This window comes from Pinus tabuliformis, chromosome 4_1 (genome assembly GCF_031772625.1).
Source record: "Pinus tabuliformis cultivar Carrire ecotype Pingquan chromosome 4_1, CPIR1, whole genome shotgun sequence".
Classification (NCBI taxonomy): Eukaryota; Viridiplantae; Streptophyta; class Pinopsida; order Pinales; family Pinaceae; genus Pinus; species Pinus tabuliformis.
This window is the reverse complement of record NC_142303.1, coordinates 691,116,301-691,142,857: the sequence shown is the minus strand read 5'-3', so window position 1 is coordinate 691,142,857 and position 26,557 is coordinate 691,116,301. Positions and strand designations below refer to the sequence as shown.

The 26,557-nt window shown below is 35.2% G+C and overlaps 1 protein-coding gene across 1 annotated transcript; it reads right to left on the bottom strand.

Moving 5' to 3' along the window:
* Positions 1–15,755: 15,755 nt before the first annotated feature.
* On the bottom strand, positions 15,756–16,397 carry LOC149178015 (uncharacterized). Its single transcript, XM_089421954.1, has one exon. It carries the CDS (start codon positions 16,284–16,286, stop codon positions 15,756–15,758), a length of 531 nt encoding a protein of 176 aa, XP_089278080.1. The 5' UTR covers positions 16,287–16,397.
* Between the last annotated feature and the right edge of the window lie 10,160 nt (positions 16,398–26,557).

Sequence of the window (26,557 nt, the reverse complement as noted above, 5' to 3'; positions counted from 1 at the left end):
CATCTATGGCTAGGGTTGTCCTTTCCAATTATTCCCAATGACCTCAAAACAAGCCTATCCACTCTGCAATCTCATCTCCACAGTAAAGCCCCCATCAAAAAGAATGCGCTGGATGGATTTCGATGGGACCCAACCGAATCTAATTACATTGTCCAAGCTGCCCACCAACACATCTACTACAGCAATCTTCCTACGCCAATATGGAATCACTGGAAAATTGTTTGGAAATCAGGGGCCCTTCCAAAAATTAAATTCTTTATTTGGACCCTTCTAAAGGGAAAAATCCTCACAGCAGAAAATTTACAAAAGAGGGGTATTAGTGGTCCTTCTCGCTGCCCCAACTGTCAAGCTGCTGAAGAATCCATACATCATCTCTTTATCGACTGTCCCTTTGCCATCACCTGTTGGAAAAATTTATCCCATATTGACAATATCCCTTGGAATAACCAGAACTCCATAGGAGAAGTGATCCATCATTGGAAAAAGAATTGTCCTTGGCAACATAAGAAGAGAAATATAGTGAAAAGGGTCTGGGATACCCTCCCCTACACTATGTTATGGAGCATTTGGCTGGCTAGAAATCGTAAAGTCTTTAAGGACAAGGACTCGGCTATAAGAACTCTCTGCAATAAGGCAAAGAGCCTTGCCCTAGAAACCATTTCTGTCAAAACTTAAAGCAACATAGATGCTACTATGCTCAGTGTTGAAGAAAGGAATTTTATCAACTACATACTAGATAAAAATAATGGCATTCAGAATGGCAATGTAGCTCACGACCAGCATAGCAAGGAACCTCACATATGGAAAATCAGGCTAACAGATGATGAGTTTGCAAAATGGTTACAAAACTACAACAATCACTATCTATTCTTCGACGGAGCATCAAAGTCAAACCCTAGACTTGCAGGAGTAGGGGGAGTGATCTTCATTGCCAACGGGGATTGCATCCTTTTTTATGAATGGGGACTTGGGAAAATATCTAACAACAGGGCAGAAGCGTTGGCCCTATATCAAGGGCTATCCAGCTCAACAGAATTGGTATAGGAACAACAAAAATCTTTGGAGATTCGACAGTTGTTATCAGTTTAATGGCTCAAAATAAAGAATCACCCAATGTTCTCCTACAACAGGTCATTCAGCATTGTCAATTTTTACAACAGTCAATGGCTAATTTGAGCTTTCATCATATCCTTAGTTTGCTCAATAAGCAAGCTGACACACATGTCAACAAGGCTTGCGATAGGTCAATGGGTAACCTACTATGCAACATTGAGGAGACTCAACATCCTTTACCATGAATCGTATCAGTCCGATTTGCAACAAATATTATAGCTCTGACATGTGGAATTGGATACAGATCCTCCAAACCAGCAGAAAGATCATGATCACCATTGGGATTTGGATAAGAACCGAATCTCTCATTTCCCCTGACTTCAATCGGTAATCTAGCCGATTTCTTTCTTATTGACCATGCCTTTCTGACTCCTCAGGACAAGCATTTGGAATTCCCGCGCCCTTCCTCTGATCCTCCCTCCTATCATGTGACTGTCCCTTGTCGTCCCCGTCCTTCTTTTTATTTCTCCTATCCCTTCCCCTGTTCAGCGCCCTTCCTTTTTTCTGTCCTCTTGCTCTCTTGGATCGGGCTTTCTCCCACGAGACCCTTTTTCCCTCTCGGCTCTAAACCTTGTATGAACTCTGAACCCCTGATTTCGTTATTTACCTTTGTGCTAGTTGCTTCAACTTCTGTCCGACCTCATCTGCAGCAGTTCATCACCGTGATTTGGAGATCCCTCTTCTTTTTGTTACATCTGGTCTTTGCAATAATGCCCCGCAGCGAGGACTGCCTTCATTGTGTGGATCTTCAAGCTGAGCTGGAGGAAATAAGAGCTCAACAGAAGATCTTAGATGCCAAAATCGACAGCCAAAACCGCATCATCAACGATAAGTATCAAGCTGAAATCAATTTGTTTCTACACAGGGTTTCCTCTTTACAAGAGCAGTTCAACCACCTGTCTAACAGGTGCAGCCATGTGGAAGAGTCCATAGATATACTGAAATATATGCTGGACAAGTGCAACACAGTTGCCCCAAGCTCCTCAAGTGCCAAGAACATTGGTGTGGATGACAATCCGGAGGAATCCACAGCGCGACACATCAGTCACATTAATATAGATTAGCTATGTTTTGCAAATGTTGTTTTTTGTTGCTTCAGTATGTAAGAATCTACTTCTGTTTAGACTTTCTCAAAGCTAGAAAAGGCAGGACTAAGGAGAAAATTTCATTTTGTAACTCCTCTGATCCTGGTATATCATGGCATATCATGTACCTTAGGAGTCCAAGCTCCCTCTTTTTTCTTTTCAGAACTTAATACAGCAACCGACTTTGTGAAAAAAAAATTAATTATTTTCGAGAAATATTTTTATTTATTATTGAAAGACATTTATCTCTAGCTTATTAATTTATATGGTATTTTGTTTTTTTGAAATTGGCTAAGTTAATTATTGTAGATATCTAATACAATGCACTGCGAAAATCCTAATAGTTAGTTATTGTTTTTTATTTTTTTATAAGTGGTGACATCAGTGCCTCACCTCATCTCTCGCAAATCATTTTGAGGATGAACGTCATCTTATACGACATCATGTAGTTACTGTTAAATATTGTATAGCATTTTGTATGCTGACAAATGTATGAGATAAGGAGATTTTATAACATATCTATCTTTTTGATAAACTCAGATAATGAGATATGATAACAGGTCCATATTTATATTTTTATATACACTTGAGTGGGCCTAATGGTTAAGAGCATGTCTTTCCTCCTAAGGGGTCACAGGTTCAGAACTAAAGGGGGGTAGAGTATGTATGCTTTCATAGACTTAGCAGTCAAATCATTGTGCAGTAAGGGGGTCTCATACACCAATTTGGTGTCGGGTCCCTTGTCCCACAAACAAATAGTCATGACCTTTCCTAGACATAGGAAAACCTCCTACAAAGTCCATGGACACACTTTCCCATGGTCACATCAGAACAGGGAGTGGTGTGTAGAGCCCAAGTTTTCTATTAGAGGGCTTTGAAATAGAACACAACACACAACCCTTTACAAAGCGAGTCACAATGTTTTTCATATGAAGCCAAAAACAAAACCTCTACAAATGACATAAAGTTTTCTCAATTCCAAAATGCCCAGACACCAAAGATGTATGAGTCTCTCTGATTACATGAACCCTCACAGTTTGCCAAGGTGGTACAATAGATTTCCCTGCAAGTAATAATTGTCCACCTGTGATCCACGAGTCAGTTTTGCATAGATTTCTTTAAAATCACTATCATTAGCATACTGTTTAGCATAACTTTCTAATGATAAAGAAACATTTTGCAAAACTACATATGATGGTCTCCTTGCCAATCAGATAGTGTTTCCACTTCTTTACACTATGGACCAAGGCATACAACTCCATGTCATATTTGGGATAATTCACAACAACCTGGGAGAAAGTCTTTGAATGGTAACATACAAGCATTCTTTGCTGCATCAATACAACACACATGGCATATCCGCTGGCATCTGTTTCAATTTCAATGAAGGTCTGGTAAGGCTAGCACTCGTGCTGTGTTGATCTTCTCTTTTAGTGTGTTGAAGGATTTTTGTTATTTTCCTCCCCACTAAAAGGCCTACTTCACACTAGTCAAGGCGTGGAAGGGGGCTATGATAATGGAGAAGTTCGCAATGAACCTTCTCCAATACTGTACCGCGCCCATAAAACTTTGAACCTCTGTAACATTTTTGGGCTCAAGCCAATTCATAATCGCCTCCACCTTAGAGGGATCGATCTTCAATTATCCATTACCAACAATGTGACCTAAATAAATCATAGAAGTCTTCGCAAACTCACACTTTAACAATTTCAAATACAACTTTTCACTTTTTAGAACATCAAGCACTTTCTTTACATGACACACATGTTCATCCCATGTCCTAATGTACACAAGAATATTGTCTAGATATACAAGAACAAAATGATCAAGAAAATGCCTAAATAAATCATTTATTACCCTCATAAATGTGGTTGAGCATTGCACAGTCCGAATGGCATTAGCATCCATTCAAAAAACCGTTGTTTGGTTTTTAACGCAGCCTTCCAAATGTCTTGCTCTACAATTCTAACCCGGTGATAACCACTACACATATCCAGCTTTGTAAAATAAGTAGCATTTTTCAACTGATCTAACAATTCATCAATGCAAGGGAGAGGGTATTGATTCTTCATTGTGATCTTGTTCAACCCCCTGTAATATACGCACATTCTCCATGTGTCGTCTTTCTTGGGCACCAACATGATCGGTGAGCCACAAGGAGAAGAACTTGGTCTGATGACTCCCTGATTTAACAGTTCCTGCACCTGTTTCTTGATCTCCTCCATCTCGATAGAAGCCATCCTATACATGCCAACATTCGGTAAAGGAGCATCCTGTTGTAAATGGATCTCATGTTGGATTTCCCATTTAGGGGGAAATCCTCTCGGTTCCTGAAACAATCCATCATAATCAGAAACAATTTCAAATAATTATTTCTTATGATCAGGATTACAACCTTTGAAAGCGTCAGCCATCTCAGCCTCTTTCGCTCTCACTATCATGAGCATGCACCCTTTGTTGGAATTAACCAGTCATTTAATCTGTCCTGCACTTATAAGGCTAGCAATAAATTTTGTATGATGAGCTTTGACTATATACTCTACCCCATCCTTCGTGCGGTGGTATTTGTTATCATGCCAAAAGAAAACAACCTCTTTACCATATATATATTGGATTTCCAAGATGATTCCATAGATGTCCAAAGGCACTACATCTAACTCTACCTCATCAATTAATTTAGAAGCAATAACAAATCTGGCCCTACACTAATTGGTGACCTGCAATTTGTCTTTATCGCTTTCCCAAGCAAGAGGGTATGGACTCATATGAATCTTAGTTCCAAGGCATAACTTTTTCACTAAGGACTTGTTGATAGTACTGGACCCACCAACATGTCAGGGGATCTCCCCTGTAAGAAGTCCCAATTAGACCTCAGACTGTTTGGTGTAGGAGTCCCAGTAGTGGGTCGTACGGTAATGCCTTGACCACAGTTTCACACAGAGGCAAGTAAGATGTCCTTGTTGGTAGCAAGGGTGTGACAACTATGACAAGTGAAGGAAGGTGCATGAGAGGTTCTAACACACAGAGAGTGAGGTGAGTGCACCCCTTGGAAACCTGTAATAGTACTCAGCTTGTAAGGGAACACACGAGCAAAGATGCATCACCAGCTGGAAAGCAAGATAGAGAGCAATCCAAAGTGATGTTTAAACCAACAACACATCTGCAACAAGATTCATACAATTGCATACAAAATAGTTCATACACAAATGTGTAAGTTAAATAACATACATTGCTACAACAACCAGAATAGTCCAACTACAATAACAACATATGCATGAAAACGTGTTGGTTCTGTTATATTAATAAGTGTAAGTTCCAGTCGTACAATACATCCATGTCCAACCACTAGTTCCAATGGTGGAACATTACAGCCACAACCGCCTGCTCCTCCAAAGAGGTAAACTAGCTTTGCTCAGTGGAGAAGCCAAGGAACATTACCATACTATCCAAGCTTTCTCTAAGATAGTCCTATCGAAGCTTCGTTGACCAAAAAGCCTGTACAAAGAGTTATGAGGCACTATTTATAGCAAAGGGTGGGGTGGCCCTTGACATTCCCCTTTGTGACAGTTCATCTACGCTCATGACTCTTCATCTACTCTATGACTGTTACATCCAACTATTGACACTTGAACTTCCACTTGACAAGAAGTTACATTACAATGCACATGTGCTCATGTGAGACAAAATGGCTTGAGCGAGCCATGCAAGACATCACTGACACTCAGACCGTTGTGGTGAGACCAACTCTTTGACATGCTTGTGATGTTCGAAGGTGATGAGCTAATGCCAAACTTGGTTATCCATGATGGTGTCTGTGCACTCAAAGGTGACATCTTGCTGAAGCGAACTCTTGCCTTCGTTGCATCTGGGTGCACTGATATGGCTCCTCTGTCCAAATCATCTGATAACATGTGCATGGTCGTCCTGGTGTGATCAGACCGACAACATGTTGATGCATAGTATCTACGCTACTCTCCAAGAATGTGCTGGTGGCCATGTGCATCAACTTGTCAAGGTACAGGTTCAGCTCCATCCAGACTTGCTTCTTGTCTTTGCCTCAGTGAGTGTACCGAATGGGTGGGATCGCATGCGTGTGCACAATAACATGCATCCTGCTGCATTCCCTTGCATGTGATCAACAACACTGCTCACCTAGTCTACTCTATGCCAGCTGCTGGGATGGATCTATAACTTGTACGGGGGCAGTTTCATCCATGAGTGAATTGTGCGCCCCCTGATGTACTCATTCCCACTGCAACTCATTCTCTTGTCTATGCAACTCCTCTTCTTCCTTGAGTTGTTGCTTCGACACATGCAACTCCTTCTCTGTCCCGTTCTCTGCCTTCGCATGACCTTCACATCACGCTATCACCTCATAGCCTGAGTGTCCAAAGTTGCTTTCATCACAAGTGGATCTACTTGAGCTTGCAACTTTTTTCTGCCTCTGTGTTGTCAACAACCTTCCCCTTGTGTTCGTTGTATCCGGTATGTTGCCTTCAGTTGTTTTTGATGGTGTTGCTTGCTATGATGTTGCTGCTGTCATATCTTGATGTCCTTTTCTACGAACACCTTGATGTCTTCGTGGGTAGGCAAGTTCATAGACACTTCATCGAATGCATCCCCAAGTGTGCTTTGATTGATGCCTTTGACTCTCCTCTCCTAGAAACCATTGTACCTATACTGCTGAGAGATAGATGAACACCTGCAATACTTGGAGACATGAGAACACTCATGGAAAGAAATCTGTGAGTCGAAAACCAAAATGAACTTGAGAACTGACTTGCAACATACTTGTGTCATTGATCATGAAGGTTGTGCAATTTCCGCTGAGAGTTCGGGAGATTGACTGCCAAAAATGTGCAAAGAATAGTCTGGGCTGTTGGGAGGCTGACTAACTGCTGGAACTATGCAATGCATAGTCCAACCTCGCCTGCTAAGGACTGAAACTGCACAATGCGCATTTCAGTCAGTAGTGACATGAAACCAGCAAACTGCATTGCGCATTTTATGGGGCCAACAGGACGTTGCCCCCAATAATTGTGTAATGCATGCCTGGAGGCCAATTCCTGGCTACATTTGTGCAATTTTTGGAGGGAAGGCAGAGCCTTCTCTTTCGGAAATGTGTAATGCTAGCAAGGCAAGGCACGGTTCGGGCCAAGGCAGCCCAGTCGGGCCAACAGGTGGCTGAAAACATGAAAGGTGTGAATGCATGATGAGATGAGTGCAAACAAGAGTGAATGATCATTCATGAAAATAACAAGTGCAAGATTCAGAAAACAAGAAAGCATGCATGTGTGTGAAGTGAGTCACCGCAACGACGACCGTCCATGCAAAACATTGTCATGCATGTGATAACAGTGAGATGTAAAAGAAAACTGAAATCAAAAAAACAACAAGCGCTCACTGAAATCAAGTAGACAACAATCACACAAAACGAAACACAAAAAGTGACAGAAATGCAAAACAAGACATGGAAGGTAGGCTTATCCCAAAACAGCTGAGCTGAATGTGCCGACGACTCCTAGACACAATGTGGGATGTCAGAGTTGCAAGGTTGGTGTGAGGAATGAGCTCTACATCATCTAGTTCATGATTTTTGATAAAATCGAAGATGTGACGAACATGCCACAAATCTAGGAAGAGCGACACTTGGTGGGAGGTTTTTGAAATGATCCTTGCATACAACCTCCAGCTGTTAAACGTAGAGGGTAGAATTGGTCTTTCAATGCAAAAATAAAACTAGAGGGTAGAATTGGTCTTTCAATGCAGAAATAAAACTAGACCAAGAGGACAGAAGGTTACCTGACTTTGTGTTACCTTTCTGCAACTTTCTCTCCCACCAAATGAGAGCAGTGTTGCTCATCCAAAGAGATGCTAATTGGAATTTTGCCTCATCTTCTTCAATCTACTGGATTCGGTAGTAAGCCTCTATCGATCTGATCTAATTATTGATTTTTTATGCACTACACTCTCCATTGTACATGGGCAGGCCAAACTTTACGTCTAACTTGAAGAACGATTTCTTAGAGGTATGCTTGGAATTTAGTTGAGAGTGATGAGAACTATCACAGGAAGAAGGGGAGGGAGGATGATCTTTTCCACCACCTTCCTGATTTGTCGATCCATGATCATCGGTGTCCTTCTTCTCATGCCCAAGTGCCTTCTCATACTCTGCGAACAACTTGTCCACTTTTCCTGCCATATTGTAGAATACCTTTCAGAAATTATGTTCCTGTTCCCAACGAGCTTCTTCATTGGCCAGGCTTCTTCTTCGTTGTGCATGTCCTACTTCAGGATCAAAGGACTTAAGCGTTCCTTCTCCTTTTTGTAGCTTATTTTGAGTTAGCATAAACTCATGCAATTCGCATCTACAAAGACCTAATCCGATACCAAAGTTGATCCAAGATCTTTTACTTACAAATGCATCGAAATTACATATAACAGAGTTAATTAACCATGGAACTTAAAAGCACGTAAACAATGTGGAAATAATCAGAAGAACATAAAAACCATGACACAATGATTTGATTATGGAGTTCGTCCAATTTGGACTACGTCTCCGGGCCTTGCTCAATAGTGGGGAGGCCTTCATTCAATTAGTGGCATAAAAGAGATAAAAGTACAAGAAACAAGCAATTACAACCCTTATACCTCCAAGCTGAAAGATGGGAAGAGAATGGAGAGCCCAACTTTAGAAACAAACAATACCACTGAACTCTTGGCAAAAAACAGTGCAAAAATGCCTATCCAAACTCCCAATTTGGATAATTAGGCCTTCTACAACCTCTCGGAACCTCACTGCTGCTTAAGGTGAGGTCCACCTGCTGCCAAGGTCAGGGTCCGTTGCATGTGTGTGCTTCTGAACTATTCTACTGACTCCCTCTGCCTTTTCTGACACAACAACCATATATATATATATATATATATATATATATATATATATATATATAAGCATGGTGACATCCCTCAAAACCTGGGCAGTTTTAACATAATAACCAAGTTAGGCAGGCAGGATTGGGCCGAAAGGATATATGGCAACAACCTTATAATAATGGTGAAATCCCATTCAAACATAGCAAAACCCATTTAACTGTGCATGAGGTTAGGCGACATGTTTATCAACGCTTTTAACTATCAGCGGATAGTCCAAAGCCATTACAACAGGCTCTTCTATGATACATGGACCCGTTGGTTTATAGAACACAATATATAATATATCGCATCCGATGGTCCCTAGCGCACATTGCAAGTGATGCTTTGAACCATCGACGCATTGACCCATACATTGTGGTAATTGCGGACCCAATGGGTATATACAATGAACATATAGAAATATCGCGTCAAGCGGCTAATCACAAATCACAATCGGTGCTCACAGCCAGAACCGTATCATAAACACCTTACTGTTTCTACAATTGTGATCACATCACAATCCATCTTCGTTGGGGATGACTCTTCAACACTCATCCACCCCTATTTGCAATATCCGATATTGTAAATTGCAAATCAGCGCTGCTAGGGGTCGATTCTTGACCTACGACCTTTGCTTTTCCCTATATGTGATATGTGGGACCCAATAGCAACCTTCCACTTGGTGCCTCCCCATTCGCTGTAACTTTTTCCATGTCATCTTCTCATGCCACCTGGACAAGTCAAACTCAAACTTTCACTTTCTCTAACTTCTTCATCTGGACTCAGATTTGAGTGCCATATGCACCGTTGGAATTAGGATGATGAGCACTTCGATCCAATGCTAATTTTATCTAGATTATTCCACTTTGAGTTTTGAGCCTTTTACCATGCCACTAGTACTTTTATGAAGATCCACCTGGATCAATCCTCTGGGATCCTCCTAGATCAGCTAGCATCACATGATTGTATATTAACATGGAGCAACTTACAAAAGCATGGGTTCATTGGTCCTAGAATATGCCCTCTATGCATGGGGGGGAAGATACATATCATTTGTTGATCAAATGCTCAGATGTGAGGCTAATTTGGGATGGGATTATGGAGGAAATGAAGCTTCCTTTCGTTGGTACTAATCAAACCTTGTTCATATGTCTTTTGGTATGGTTCACTTCACACCGGAAGTACATGTCCCTCCCATTATATATCATATGTATTATATGGCGAATTAGGAATGCTAGCATTTTTTATCAGAAAACTATGATTGTTAGAGAAGCCATTATCAAGATAGTTACTTTTTTCAATGAGTTTGAGCCGGTGATCAAGTCTAACAAATACAGGAAATGAAAATTCATGATATTTGGGAAGAATATCCGATTGGGTTTTTTGAGAGAGCCAACAATACAAGGAAATGTGGATGTGGTGCAATCATAGTTACTAAGCCTGGTAATTTCTTCCACTTATGGTGGGAGAGAAGAATGGGATCAAACAAAAAATTATAGATTACAACTTTATGGGGATTCCTTATTGCAACAAAATGGCTAAGGTTAGACAAAATTGAGTTATATGGAGATGCAAAAGGAATCATTGGCTAGGTAAACAAGCATACCAATTTCAACCCCCCCATACTTGCAAATTGGATGGTGAGGATTTGGAACTCGGTAATGACTTTTAATCATATACATTTCCAACATATATACAGAGAAAAAAATTGGACAACAGACCTCTTATCTAAAAGAGGTATTTCGAAGGAAACATGTAATTTTTTTTCTCAGTCTTCAAGGAGGGTATCATGGTAAATGCAAACAATATCAACTACTCTTAGGAGAAATTTTAACACAAACCTGATTTTGATGGAAGTTTTGTATATTTAGATAATGAAAGTGTTCATTTATGAAAATGTAATGGTTATAAGCTAAAGTTTGATGTTAAAAAAGACACTTTTTGTAGAACATGAAAATAGAAATGTATGGGCATAGGAATGATAGGAATAGTATGAAAGGATAATATAATGAACGAAATATTAATTATGTATTATCCTCATATTTTAATACAAGGATAACCTTTTTTGTCTTTCTGAAAAAAAAGAAGAAGTAACGTTCAAAATAAATGAAATAGTAAAAAAACACGTATTAAAACACAATCAATGGAGACCCCGAAATGTACTCCAACTATGTTATTTCCTATCCACATTCAGCGAAAGTGCCTCCATTTCTCCTCTCATTAAGCGCACCTCTGTTGTCGGCCTCCATCACCCTAAAGCCCATCAGTTGTTATCGACCTCCATGCTTCGCTTTCTAAAGAACCCATCAACAACATAAAGACGAACTCTTAATTCTTTACCTTTACCTTTTTACTAGCGCCTCATATTGAAAATTTTGAGACAAATGAAATTTTAAGACAAAATATTTCTTGTCTTAAAAAATTGTCTTAAAAGACCCCTCTGTGTATTAGTGTCGAATGCTACAAAAGACAAATTGTCTCTAATCGTATCAACAGAGATAGAAGGGACATAAGATGAATTGATGTCCAGGAAATCTTGCCAGGCAAAGTTGTCGCATTCGTCAGAGTTGACTACCCCCACAAAATGAAGAGCCCAACAAATCGTTGTCTTTATATAAGATAACATGAATTGTAAGTGAATTAGCAACCTCGGTATAGGTGTGGGACAGTAGTAACATGCAAGTTGGTAGAGTTAGGGTGCATTTTCAAAGTCAATTTTGTAGTTGTTAGATAATATTGTCTTAAATTGATATGTATTCGTCTTAATTGTTAATTGTCTTAAATGAGTTTCATCTTAAGTGACCATTGTCTTAAAATATTTTTGTCTTAAACTAATTTTGTCTTTAATATAAAGTTTTGTCTTAAATTGTTTTTGTCTTAAAATATTTTGGTGTCAAATTGGTTTTGTCTTAAATTTAGAGGCTCATTCTACAAAGTAGTATGATGTGTAACGATGTTGGTTTGTCATTAAAAAAAAAAAAACCTATACAAAACATTTAAATAATATAAGCTTGTTAAAAAATTGCACGTGAAAAAATTGAATCCCTCTCGACTCATGTTAAATCTAGTATTTAAAACAATTCAATTAATATTAAATTAAAAACAAAAAAAACTAAAACTTTGGTCAAAAAAAAATATCTTAAAAATGACCACCATGAAATGACCTTGATATAATAGTCCCACATACTTTCAGAACCTTAGAACTCAATCCCTTGATAGCCGCGCTCTCGGCCAAATCCGAAAAATTCGATATCCGATGCTCTTTACATTACCGAAAAAAATTACGATTTTACATTACTCAAAAATTTAATCGGAGGCTAGACACATATTGAAATATTAATTACTCAAGTTCAAATTGTATAAAAATCACGATCAATGAAAATGTACACCAAGACTCGAACCATGATTCAAGAAGAGTTACTGAACCTATTTGTACACTTGCAAGAAGTAAGTTATATACTTCATATGTCGCGTGGACTTTGACATGAATACAATTCAAATTAGGATGTGGTACATTATCCATTTATTAAAAAAAGGCATGCTACTCCTAATTACATGTCAAATTTTAGTAATTTAACTTGTAATTGTGGAAAGAAAAATTTAAATAGTATGAAAATAAATAAATTTAAAAGGAAATTCATTTATATATCCGGATGATATTAAATATTTATATTATTAAATGTAATTTTATAATATTATTGTGTTATATTTTAAATCATTTTAATTTGTTTGGTTAATTTAATGATTTAATTGTTAAAATTTATATATATATATATATATTTGGATTTAATATGTATGTTCTTAATCATTGGACTATTTAAATGGTACACATTTAATATATAATATATAAAATAAATTTAATATTTAAATGACAGAAATAATGGAGTTTGCATGTACTTCTATGGCACATGGAAATGGAGTTGTCTTTAGTGAGATTTTTTGGAATCTTGATTTGTGTTATTTAAACTGACTTTTTTATTGTGCATATGGATTCAGTGCCTTGAAGAGCCTTTAGGGCACTTCTATTGTGCAGGGGTTACCTATCAAGCTTGTAATTTCAATAAACTGTTGCTGGATTTTAGAGAAATTAGAGTGGAAAAACCCATCGGAAAAGCTTCCAAAAAATCTCACTAAAGACAACTCGCATGGAAATTGGGAAAATGGTTCCACCTCCATTTCTTTTTAACCCATCAGAGTAGGATTCAAAATTGAAGTTTTCTTTTTATATAATACAAATTTAATATAGAATATTTTCATGAAAAAGAAATAATAGAGTTTTTGTGCACGCACCTTTACCACATACGGAAATTGGGTCCATGGTTCCACCTCCATTTCTCTTTAACCCATCAAACTAGGATTCAAAATTGAAGTTTTCTTTTTCCTTTGAGCTTTTGAGCTCATAATAAAAAGACATAAAACTATTTCTCATGTAAATGTAAATTAAAATAAAAAAATATTTGAAATGAAAATTGTTTTCTAATTTTCGCAGCCAAGATAAGGAAATTTTTGGTAATATGTTTTATTTTTCATTATTTTTATGGTATTTTCTTTATTAATCATTTTTCCATATACTATGACAATTGAAAAAAAAATGTTAACAATTTTTCCCATGATGATTCAAAAAAAAAAATGTTATTATTTTTATACAATTTTTTTTTATTGTTATGGATTTAGTTCATACATGTATTCCCTATATATTGAAATTCTCTTTGCTGTCTCATTGTCTATTCCACTTGCTTGCATTTCCTAAAGTTGCTTCACTTGCTTGGATTTACTAATATTATTTGCATGTCTTCTTTATACCTACTTAATATGAAGACATTACAATGGACACTAGAGATCAAAGTTGAATCAATGTAGACTTTGAATCCTTGTTATCAAGAATTCAATGTTGAATAAATACTATTAAATTTAAGCAATCATTTTTGTTAACAAAAAATAATGTTATTTGTATTTTTTTCATAATGCATATATACATTAATGATTAGACCTATATTTTTTTATGACAAAAGACTATGGTAAATTATATTTCCTAAATAACTTATAAAAATAAATGGTCCTATTAAATGCTCTTTATTTTATTTCCAAATAAACTATAAATAAATAGTCCAATTAAGTTTTTTCTATATAATTTCTTTATAAAAAATAAGTAAATAATCTTATTAAATTTCCTTCATATGGTTCCTCCATTAACTATAACCGTAATTACTTATCAAAATTATAATTTATCGATAAGTAATGTGTTTTTTGGTTTGCGCAATACTATTAACATAATTTGCCTAATACTTCACAATACAACTATTACCAAAATAAGAAAAATAATATATAAAATACATATAAAATTTTGAATTTATTTTCCATTTTTATATAAAAAAATATAATTTATTTTAACGCGTATAAAATAGGGCTTGGAGTATGACCGTGCTCGTGCAATTTAAACGGAGATTGCGTTACCAAGAAGTGCTTCCGCTGCATCGAGGTGAGGATAGCCTAGCATAGACTAAAATGTATATTCCCGTATCCGAATGTCTTCCGTTTTAAATTCTAAGCAGTTCAAGTTTGTCGGTATCATATCAAACTCAAATTCCGCCTTGAACTCCATAACTAGGGAATAACACGCAGTATCTCCTCCATCTAGCATGCATTACGGCGGGATACCCATGACCAGGGCAGTTAGCTAATTTTGTAAAGCTCTTACTTTCATGTAGTTGAGTTAACTACTACTTTTATTAATTTATAATTTATTTTTTAATAACTAATTAGTATTTTCGTCTAAAGCTTCTAAGTACTCATTTGTAATCATTCAATTCCCTGTCCTTAATAACAGGCAGAGTGGTAATAGGTAGAATGTTAGAAACATTACACGGAATTAAAAACTCTATAGTTAATTTTATCTAAAAAATCTCTCAATATTTTAAATAAGCTCTTTGAATTTTAATAAAACTAACCAGATTGTCACATAATTAAACGGTACTCAATATTTTAAATAAGTTCTTTGAATTTTAATAAAACTAACCAGATTGTCACACAATTAAACGGTACAGATCTTTCCCAATTAAACGAATATTTTAAATAAGTTCTTTGAATTTTAATAAAACTAACCAGATTGTCACATAATTAAACGGTACTCAATATTTTAAATAAGTTCTTTGAATTTTAATAAAACTAACCAGATTGTCACACAATTAAACGGTACAGATCTTTCCCATTTATGAACCTCTTGAGCATAAGTTCAGTAAATATCCAGGTGCATGAACCTATTGAGCATGCCCTGAAGCCCATACCTTTTTCCCAGATTCTCACAGAGAATGGAATATAGACAACATGAGCGTTGTTCAAATCAGACAGCTCATGATTTTAGAAATATGTAATTTTGAATCCTAGATTAAATTTAAAATAAATATAAAAAACAAAAATATATCAAAAAGAGGAAAGATAAAAGATGTTTCCTAAAAAGCATTCAAATTACCCTTTTTTACCCATTAAAGTAAAATTTCCACAATAAGGTGAAACAACATTCGGCCACAATTTCTTCATAATAGGGAGTGCAATATGAATACCGCCCATTACACGCGCTAAAACAAAAGCCAATAAATCTGGAATACGAAAATCAATTTACAATCGTAGAAACGGTGAGAGATGAAGTCAAGAAGCCAACCCTGTCTCCTGGATGGTATGCAGAGTAGGCCTCCACGACCTGCTTTTGGACATCAAATGCTCCTTTAATGCCATTTTCACCTCCGGATCATCGCAGCTCCGCAATAACTTCCCATCCACATCCATCGAACTACAGCCCTTGCCGGGCAGATCACAAGTTGAATCTGTGCTTCTCTGCCGCTGCGCCGCCGCCCTAGACACGTCCTTTCTGGCAGCGGAGAGCAACCTCGCCGCCAAGGCCACTAAATTCTCGGTCGACAGGTCGGTCTCAAGGACAGAGAGCGGCAGGAAAAAATAGAGTTCTCCCAGCCGGAGAACTTCCTTAGGTTGCAATGGCCGGCAATTGACGCCGGAGAGATCACACGAACAACATATGAAATGACGGAGATCGTTTTGCAGCGCTCGTTTGACGCTAACCGGTGCTGGAAATTCGTCCAACTGGCCGTTAAGGTGGACGACCCTGATAGCCTCGGGAGTCACCACATCATTCCGGCGGCAGCATGAGGCCATCGATCCCATATTTCTTTGTTCTTGGGTGCAAAAACCTACTGCAAATTGAATCGGGGGCGATTGGAAAGGCTGTGGAAGAACCTCAAAATACACAATAAAATAAACTTCTATTCATTAATCTTTGTCACATACATTCATGAGTGGCTGCTCTCGGGCTTTTGTTTACAATGAATCCATTATAGGTATTTAACCCTTTTCAAACTCACTTCAGATAATTTCAAAATGCAATCACACACTATATTTAACTTTTCTCAAAATAACACTAAACTCAACTGAAGTGAGCTCACACTAACAGTAACACTAGTTAAACTCAACTCAAATGAACTCACAATGGCACTAGTTAAACTCAAATGAACTAACACTAACACCAAATGAACTCACCATGGCACTAGTTAAACTCAAATGAACTAAATAGTTAAGTCAAAGTAATTACAATTTCTAACAGAATACGGGGTTGTGAGAATCGAAGTCGTGACAAACGTTACATGGATAAAGGCGTAGATCGCCGGTGAATGTAAATATCACTGCACCACTGGATTCAAAGAAAGAAGGCGAAAACGTTGAGCGACCGCAGGCTTTGAAATTCGGGGTTTTACCGATGATGGTGATGGCAGAAAATTCAGAATAAGAGAACGCTGAGTCAAATTCGGGGTTTTACTGATGATGGTGATGGCAGAAAATTCAGAATAAGAGAACGCTGAATCAGGCGTGATGGTTGTTTCTCAACTTTAGGATAAGTTAGAATCACCTCAGATAATCACTAGTGCCTCAAACGTCAAAATTGTAACCTGAGTCTCTTTGATGTACATAGCGTGGGATTAACTTTATTTTGGGGTTATATTTAATACTTTAAATAATTGTGGTTTTCATTTATTTATTTATTTTATATAGCAAATGGAATTTTTTTTATTAATTAATTATTTTAGAGAAATATTTTTATGTCATTACCAGCTGAATAACATTTATTTCTAGTTTATTAATCCTTTGGGTTTATTGACCGAAGGGTTCATATTCCTAGAGTTTAATCATATTCAACAATGGTTAACCATAATAAACCATGGTCAATCATGGTCCAATGTCACATTGTGACAAGAATTGCCTCAATATGAAAAATAACCATGCTCAACCATGTTTATTTTAGTATTTGTAATATTTATCTTAGGGTTTTTTACCTTGGGTTTATAATATTAGTCCCTTGGGTTTATATTATTTCCTTAGGTTCATAATCCCTTGGGGTTTAGTATTAATCCCTTAAGTTTATTATTCCTTCAAGTTTATAATATCAATCCATTGGGTTTATTATTCCCTTAGATTTACAATATCAATGAAGGTCAACCATTGTCAACTATGGTCAGTCATGGGGTTTTAGTATTAATCCCTTGGGATTATAGTTGGGTTTGTAATATTAGTCCCTTGGGATTATAGTTGGGTTTATAATATTAGTCCCTTGGGTTTAATATTATTCCCTTGGGGTTTTAGTATTAATCCCTTGGGGTTTTAGTATTAATCCCTTGGGTTTATGTTTCCCTTGGGTTCATAATATCAATTCCTTAGGCTTATAATATCAATCATGGTCAACCATGGTCAACCATAACCAACCATGGTCAACTTTGGTCAATCATCATCCGATCTCGCATTATGAAACAAATTGTCTCCACTTAGGGTTTATATGCCTTGGGTTTATAATATTAGTCCCTTAGGTTTAATATAATTCCCTTAGGTTCATAATCCCTTGGGGTTTTAGTATTAATCCCTTGGGTTTATTGTTCCTTTGGGTTTATAGTATCAATCGCTTGGGTTTATTATTCCCTGGTCAACCATGGTTTATTATGATGGCAACCATGGTCCAAAATGGAATTGTGATATGGATTATCTCAATATGAAAATCAAAGATGATCAATCATGTTTATTATAATGTTTATACTATTTATCCTAGGGTTTATATATATTGGCTTTATAATATTAGTCCCTTCGGTTTGATATTATTCCCTTGGGTTCATTACCCCTTGGCGTTTTAGTATTATTCCCTTTGGTTTATCATTCCCTTAGGTTTATAATATCAATCATGGTCAACCATTATTAGTCATAACCAACCATGGTCAACCATCGTTGAATGTCGCATTGTGACAAGGATTGCCTCACCATGAAAATAAACCATATTTATTTTAATGTCTATAATATTTTATTTCGGTTTACTAATGTTGGGTTTATAATATTAGTCCCTTGGGTTTAAAATTATTCCCTTGGGTTCATAATCCCTTGGGGTTTTAGTATTAATCCATTGGGTTTATGATTCCCTTGGGTTCAGAAAAATAATCCCTTGGGTTTATTATTAACTTGGGTTTATAATATCAATGATGGTCAACCATTGTCATCCATAAACAACGATGGTAAACTGTGGTCAATCATGGTCGGATCTCACATTTTGACAAAAATTATCTCCACGTAGGGTTTATATAGCTTGGGTTTATAATATTAGTCACTTGGGTTTAATATTATTCCCATAGGTTCATAATCCCTTGGGGTTTTAATATTAATCCCTTTGGTTTATCGTTCCTTTGGGTTTATAATATCAATTGCTTGGGTTTATTATTCCCTGGTTAACCATGGTTTATCATGATGTCAACCATGGTCCAACATGGAATTGATATAAGGATTGTCTTAATATGAAAATCAACGATGGTCAATCATGTTTATCTTAGTGTTTATATTATTTTTCTTAGGGTTTATATACGTTGGGTTTATAATATTACTCCCTTAAGTTTAATTTTACTCCCTTGGGTTCATAATCCCTTGGGGTTTTAGTATTAATTCCTTGGGTTTATTATTCCTTTAGGTTTATAATATCAATCCCTTGGGCTTATTATTCCCTTAGGTTTATAATATCAATCATGGTCAACCTTCGTCGATCTTAGCCAACTATGGTTAACCATGGTTGAATGTCGCATTGTGACAAGGATTGTCTCAGCATGAAAATAAACCATGATCAACCATGGTCCAATGTCGCATTATGAAAAAGATTGCATCAATATCAAAATTAACGATGGTCAACCATGGTCCAACATGGCATTGTGATAAGGATTGTCTCAATATCAAAATCAACAATGGTCAATCATGATTTCTTTAATGTTTATAATATTTATCTTAGGGTTTATATACGTTGGGTCTATAATATTAGTCCATTCGGTTTAATATTACTCCCTTGGGGTTTTAGTATTAATCCCTTGGGTTTCTAATATCAATCCATTAGGTCTAAAATATTAATCATGGTAAACCATGGTCAATCATAGGCAACCATGGTCAAACCACATGGATATGAAAATCAACCATGGTCAAACCACATTGATATGGAAATCAACCACGGTCCAACGTTTTTTTCTCACAAAGATTGTCTCGATATGAAAATCAATCATGGTCAACCATGGTTAACCATAGTCCAACGTTGCATTGTCAAAAGGATTGTCTCTAAATTTAAATCAATCATGGTCAGCCATGGTCAACATTGTTTATTTTAGGGTTTATAATATGCATGTTAGGGTTTATATACCTTGGGTTTTAATCTTTATACCTTAGGTTTATTATTCCCTTGGGTTTATAATATCAATCCATTGGGTTTATTGACGTAAGCGTTTATATTCCTAGGGTTTAATATTATTCAACAATGGTCAACCATGTTCAAGCATGGTCAACCATAGTTCAACGTCGCATCCTAACAAAAATTTTCTCAATATGAAAAGCAATTATGCTCAACCATGTTTATCTTAGTGTTTTTAATATTTATCTTAGCATTTTTATACCTTGGGTTTATAAAATTAGACCCTTGGGTTTAATATTATTCCCTTCGGTTCAAGATCCCTTGGGGTTTTATTATTAATCCCTTGGGTTTATTGGTTCAAGATCCCTTGGGGTTTTATTATTAATCCCTTGGGTTTATTGTTCCTTCTGGTTTATAATTATTAATGTGGTTGATATAGGCGCATCGGTGTTTATCAATCACATTGGAAAATGTGGTTGTAAAATGTAGTTGTAGATACGCTTGATATAAACCTATTAGCGTATATCAACCATATTGATAAATATGATTGTGCTAATTAAATAAGTTAATGAAGCATAAATACATTCTACCGACTCCGTGCAGTCAAAAGTCGCCCTACCAAACCCCACACAGTCCACAACCACCATTAATTTGTTCGTACCCGACCCGGAGGTATGCAAAGATTGTTAGAGTTTAGTTGGGCCTGGCTCAATTCGTCCAAGGTTGTACGAGTCCCACTTGGTCTTAGCAACAACCTAATAGTCGGAGTTGTGGGCTAACGTATGGTAGTCGAAGTTCTGTTGACATAAATATGTAGCGGTGAAGAAAATAACCTTGACCTCAATCGGGTCTGACCATAGTCGGAAGTAACGCTGTTTTGGGAGAGCTGAAGGAAGGCCCCAACCCCTACCTCTACATGTTGTGGGTCTAACTTACGACTTGCGTTGGGAACTCCACACATCTACAATATAAACAATGTAAACTGGTTACCTCATGAATCCATCCACGACGAAAATGAAAAAATGACTCCGATTTTTGCAGTCCTCGTCAGCAGAAACCCTGTGAAACGCACGAACAATGTTCAACAAATTGTGTTACTTTAAACCCTCATACGCCTTATATCCCTAAGGAATAAGAAAATAAATAGCATAAGTTGTTTGAGTACCTAAATATTCCAGCTGCAAAATACAACAAAGGCAATATTTGTTGCATATCACCTCACCATTATTCTTCAATTTTAACTCAATTAACCCAACCAAAGATATAAAAATCGAGATAAATCTTCTGCAATATTTTACCTTCTTCATTGTATTCGTGAAATCTCCATACTTCGGAGCCGGAGGATGAAATTCTAGACTATTTATTAATCTACTCAAGATAATCAGGGTGCCAGCGCTGGCTAAAGATTCATAAACAATTGAACCGATGGCGCTCAATACCCTCATCAAAACATCTGCACAATCGACATAATTGGAAATCTTCCATAATGGCATGATGTTACCCTATGTATTCTTTGAATTCCACGACTGGTGTGTATTAACACTACCAGTCCCTAGCCGAATGACTGATATTGGGATGATATTAAAATTCCTGGCAGATTGATTGCTCCCGATGCTTCTTAATACATCTTATTTATACTTTCATTCCACTAATGTAAACCTTAATCTTATTATTCTATTCTTTTGCGTTTTTTATAATTTGTCGTTGAAATGTGATTTTCGTGATTCCATCTGATCCATAGTCAATTACAGCGACAAAAGTTTGAAATAATAGATTGGCCACCGGCGTACAACTGTATCACTTTTTTTTCGAATGTCAAGAAAATTCGTGTGTATTGATATCAGGTCGATTTGGATATTTCCTTGTGGTCTTTCAATTTAGAAGTAAGCAGAAGGATCTTGGATATTTCTTCATGTTCTTTCAATTTAAAAATGAGAAGAAGGTTCATTAGAATAATTAAAAGGGATAAACCTATCTGGACAAAATTATCTTTATTAAATCGTAATCAGTTTATTAATTAAATTTAAATGCAAATTTTGAAATATAATAAATATAAATTTCATTTATTAATTTAATTTCTAAATATATTTTAATTATAAAATTATATACATATATATACTTAAATATATTAATTTTTAATTACATATTTATTAATTAAAATTTTTAATTTTTTATATCATTATTTAAATTTATATATATATATATACATATATATAAAATTATATATATATGTATATTAAATTACAATATAACAACTTTATTTAAATCTATTTATTATTTTTATTAATTTTAATTATTTTTTATTTGAATGTCATTATATTTATTATAATTATATTATATTATTTTATTTTATAAACATAATAACACTTAAACACCTGATAACATTAAAATACTTCACCTTAAATTTTAAATTTTCACATAAAACAAAAATCATCTTTACTCCATAATAACCTTTTCAAAAAGATGGAATATTCTATCATCTTTTTAAAACTCCATCGTCGTTCTTCTCTTTTTCCACATTGATTTTTCTTATAGGTGACAAAATACACTTTGACTCAACCAATCTGCTTAACTAAGTTCCACATTCTTCCTTCAACTTGCTCTCTTTTTCATATACACATTCTTCCATCGGCTTACTCTCTTTTTCATATACACATTCTTCCATCAGCTTACTCTCTTTTTCATATACAGATAGTGAGTTACACATTCTTCCATCAGCTTACTCTCTTTTTCATATACACATAGTGAGTTGACTCTTCAAGCGTTTTCTTACTCTCTTTTTCATATACACATAGTGAGTTGACTCTTCAACCGTTTTCATTTTGTTTAATAGCTTTTGGCCCTTTATTTACTATGTGCATCAATATATGGCATTGATCTATGGAATTTCCACTTGTTTAAATCATGAAGTCTTTTTTACTAAATCACTTGGTTGCACTCTATTCACACATAATACTCTCATAAATAACTTTATCTTTGCATATTTTATGATCAACTTATTTTAAATCACTATACTACATGATCATTACACATTTTACGCTACCCATCTCATGTTCTAGTGCATAACCTGCGTTCAACACTCCCTTAAGCTATTTATAAGTGTATGTGTTAATCAATGGTGCGGGCGTACTTAATCACTTTTTCTTGGAACTTTTCCTTTAACATCTTTCAAAGTGACTAGACATGGTAAATGTAAGTTTAACCCCCTATCTGATATCTAGTATTTTTCTCTTATAGTTACACATTATCTAGTATTTTTCCCTTCTAGCTACACATTACAATTAGCAAATATTGAATGTCCTTATTAGTTTTTTTTCAACACTAAGTGCTCAACACTTCTCTTCATAATCTGAGACTTGAACTTTTCTTTTAAGTGTCTTCTCTAATCATTAGATAATTTTTGAGGTAAAAAAAGGGTCTCAAAACAAAAAGTACGACAAAATCAACTTTATAGCCAATAAGTAAAAAAATAAAAAAATCATATTTTCAACTTATCTCTCAATCTTTTTACTCAAATTTCAAGCATTACATACTTTCAACAAACCCTGCTACATAAAAATTAAGAAATACATAAAAAATGTGTAGAGAGATAAATTAGAAATATAATTTTTATTTGTTTATTTTCCTTTTAAAATTAGATGATATAATCTAATCTTATTTTAATATTTCCACTATTATTTTTTATAATCCTTAAAAAAATTCATTTAAAATCTCAAAATTTCTCTAATAATACCTAAAATCTAAATATTTTAATAACACGTACACTCAATAATAAAAAAAAATCCATTTAAAACTTCAAAATTTCTCTAATAATACCTAAAATCTAAATATTTCAATAACACTTACACTCAATAATGCAAGCCTAAATTCTCAAATACACTTTTTCATTATATGTGGAACCTTCACCTTGGAAAACTTGTACCTTTCCACTTCACTTGCCAGAAAAACTTCTCGTCAATTCTCTTTAACCTTTCATCGCATGCATTCAAGTTCTCGAAACCGTTGATTTGACTTAAAAACTCCAATGGGGCCCACCCTTTTCCTTGATAGCGGCATTAAGGGCCAAATCCAAAAAATGAAAACACATGAGCGATTATACATTACTCAGAAAATTAATCGGAGCGTAAACGCATATTCGAATACCCTCAAATAATAATTACTCAAGTTCAAATTGCAGAAAAATCATGATCAATGAAAATATACACCATTACTCAAACCATGGTTTAGGAAGAGTTACTAACACTTGCAAGAAGTTATATTAGATATCATTTTTGGGATTCAACTGCGTTAAGTAAGTCATTCAAACGTATGACCATTTCCATGAGAGGTAGTCGTAACTGACTAATTTCTCATGATTTTTTGAATAGTTCACTTAGCACTCATTGCATCGGGTGATGCTCACAGGGGTGAAGAAGTGGGATTGAAACTAGTGAAATGTGGAGAACGAATCACATAGCATCAATCATCACTTCCGGGGCTTGCACCCGGTAACCAGGACTTCCCAGGAGGTCACCCATCCCAGAACTCCTCTGGCTCAAGCGCGCTTAACTGTGGAGTTTTTCCCCACAATCAAGCCCACTTAGCTTGCTACCCCATTTGCAAAACCTTAGCAAGTATTGTGCCTCATGAACCATTCAAGTAGAGATCCCTTGACTCTTTTTGAATTTAAGTATGGGGGATTTACGCAGTGCATTATATTAGATATCATTTTTGGGATTCAACTGCGTTAAGTAAGTCATTCAAACGTATGACCATTTCCATGAGAGGTAGTCGTAACTGACTAATTTCTCATGATTTTTTGAATAGTTCACTTAGCACTCATTGCATCGGGTGATGCTCACAGGGGTGAAGAAGTGGGATTGAAACTAGTGAAATGTGGAGAACGAATCACATAGCATCAATCATCACTTCCGGGGCTTGCACCCGGTAACCAGGACTTCCCAGGAGGTCACCCATCCCAGAACTCCTCTGGCTCAAGCGCGCTTAACTGTGGAGTTTTTCCCCACAATCAAGCCCACTTAGCTTGCTACCCCATTTGCAAAACCTTAGCAAGTATTGTGCCTCATGAACCATTCAAGTAGAGATCCCTTGACTCTTTTTGAATTTAAGTATGGGGGATTTACGCAGTGCATTATATTAGATATCATTTTTGGGATTCAACTGCGTTAAGTAAGTCATTCAAACGTATGACCATTTCCATGAGAGGTAGTCGTAACTGACTAATTTCTCATGATTTTTTGAATAGTTCACTTAGCACTCATTGCATCGGGTGATGCTCACAGGGGTGAAGAAGTTATATGTTTCCTATCTCACGTAGACGTTGACATGAATACAATTCAAATTGGGATATAGTCCATTATCCAATTATTCAAAAAAATGTATGCTACTTCTAATTATATGTCAAATAATTACATGTGAAATTTTAATAAATTAATATATAACAGTGTAATGCAAAATTTAAATTTAAATAATATGAAAATAAATAATTTTGAAAGGATATTCAATTTTATGTAGATTTAAGAATGATATTAAATAGTTTTAAATTTAAATAATATGAAAATAAATAAATTTAAAAGGATATTCAATTTTATGTATATTTAAGAACGATATTAAATAGTTTTTATTATTAAATGTAATTTATAATAATATTGTGTCATATTTTAAATATTTGTAATTGATGTAATGAGTTAATTGTTAATATATATATATATATATATTTATTTATTTTGGATTTTATGAAGTTATTTTTACCATGTTGTTAACTATTAAGCCTACTTAAATTGTACACATTTAATACATAATATATATAAAATATTTTATATATTTAATACATAATACATACATAATATATATACAACATTTTATATATTTAATATATAATATATAGTTTATGTATTTCTATTACATATGGAAATTGGGTCCATGGTTCCACATCCATTTTTCTTTTAACCCATCAGGTTCAAAATTGAAGTTTTCATTTTCTTTCTAGAGCTTTCTAGCTCATTATAAAAAGACATAAAATTATTTCCCATGCAAATGAAAATTTAAAAAAAAAAAGTACTTGTCAAATTTGAAATAAAAATTGTTTTTGTTTTTATCATCCAAAAATAAGAAAATTTTTCATAATGTATTTCACTTTTTCATTATTTTTATGGTATTTTCTTTATCAATCATTTTCTATATACTATGAAAATTGAAAATAAAAATGTTAACAAAATTTCCCATGGTGATTCAAAAAAAGAAATGTTATTATTTTTATACGATAGAATTCTATTATTATGGATTTTGTTCATGCATGCATCCCCTATATATTGAAATTAATATCAAAAGCTTTGGTTGCATTGAATCCTCTTGCTATTCATAGAGGAGAAACAATTCCAATTTGAATCATCTCTTTATTCTCTTGTTAAGATTTACAAATCTTCCATGGGTCCACTTGGAGATTGTCTTATTGTATATTCCACTTGTCTTTCTTTACTAAAGGTTCTTCACTTGCTTGGATTTATTAATATTACTTACATGCCTTTCTTATACCTACTTAATTTGAAGACATTACAATGGGCATTAGAGATCAAAGTTGATTCAATGTAGGTTTGATTCCTTCTTATAAAAAAATTCAACGTTGAATAAAAACTATTAAATTTAAGCAATTATTTTTGTTAAAAATAATGTTATTTGTGTTTTTCTTTCTTTGGGTATAGTTTTTTTTTTCATAATGCACATGTGAATTAATGATTAGACCTAT

Excerpts from the sequence above, each read along its gene's own strand:
- LOC149178015 (XM_089421954.1), bottom strand. The coding sequence starts at position 16,286 with ATGGGATCGATGGCCTCATGCTGCCGCCGGAATGATGTGGTGACTCCC.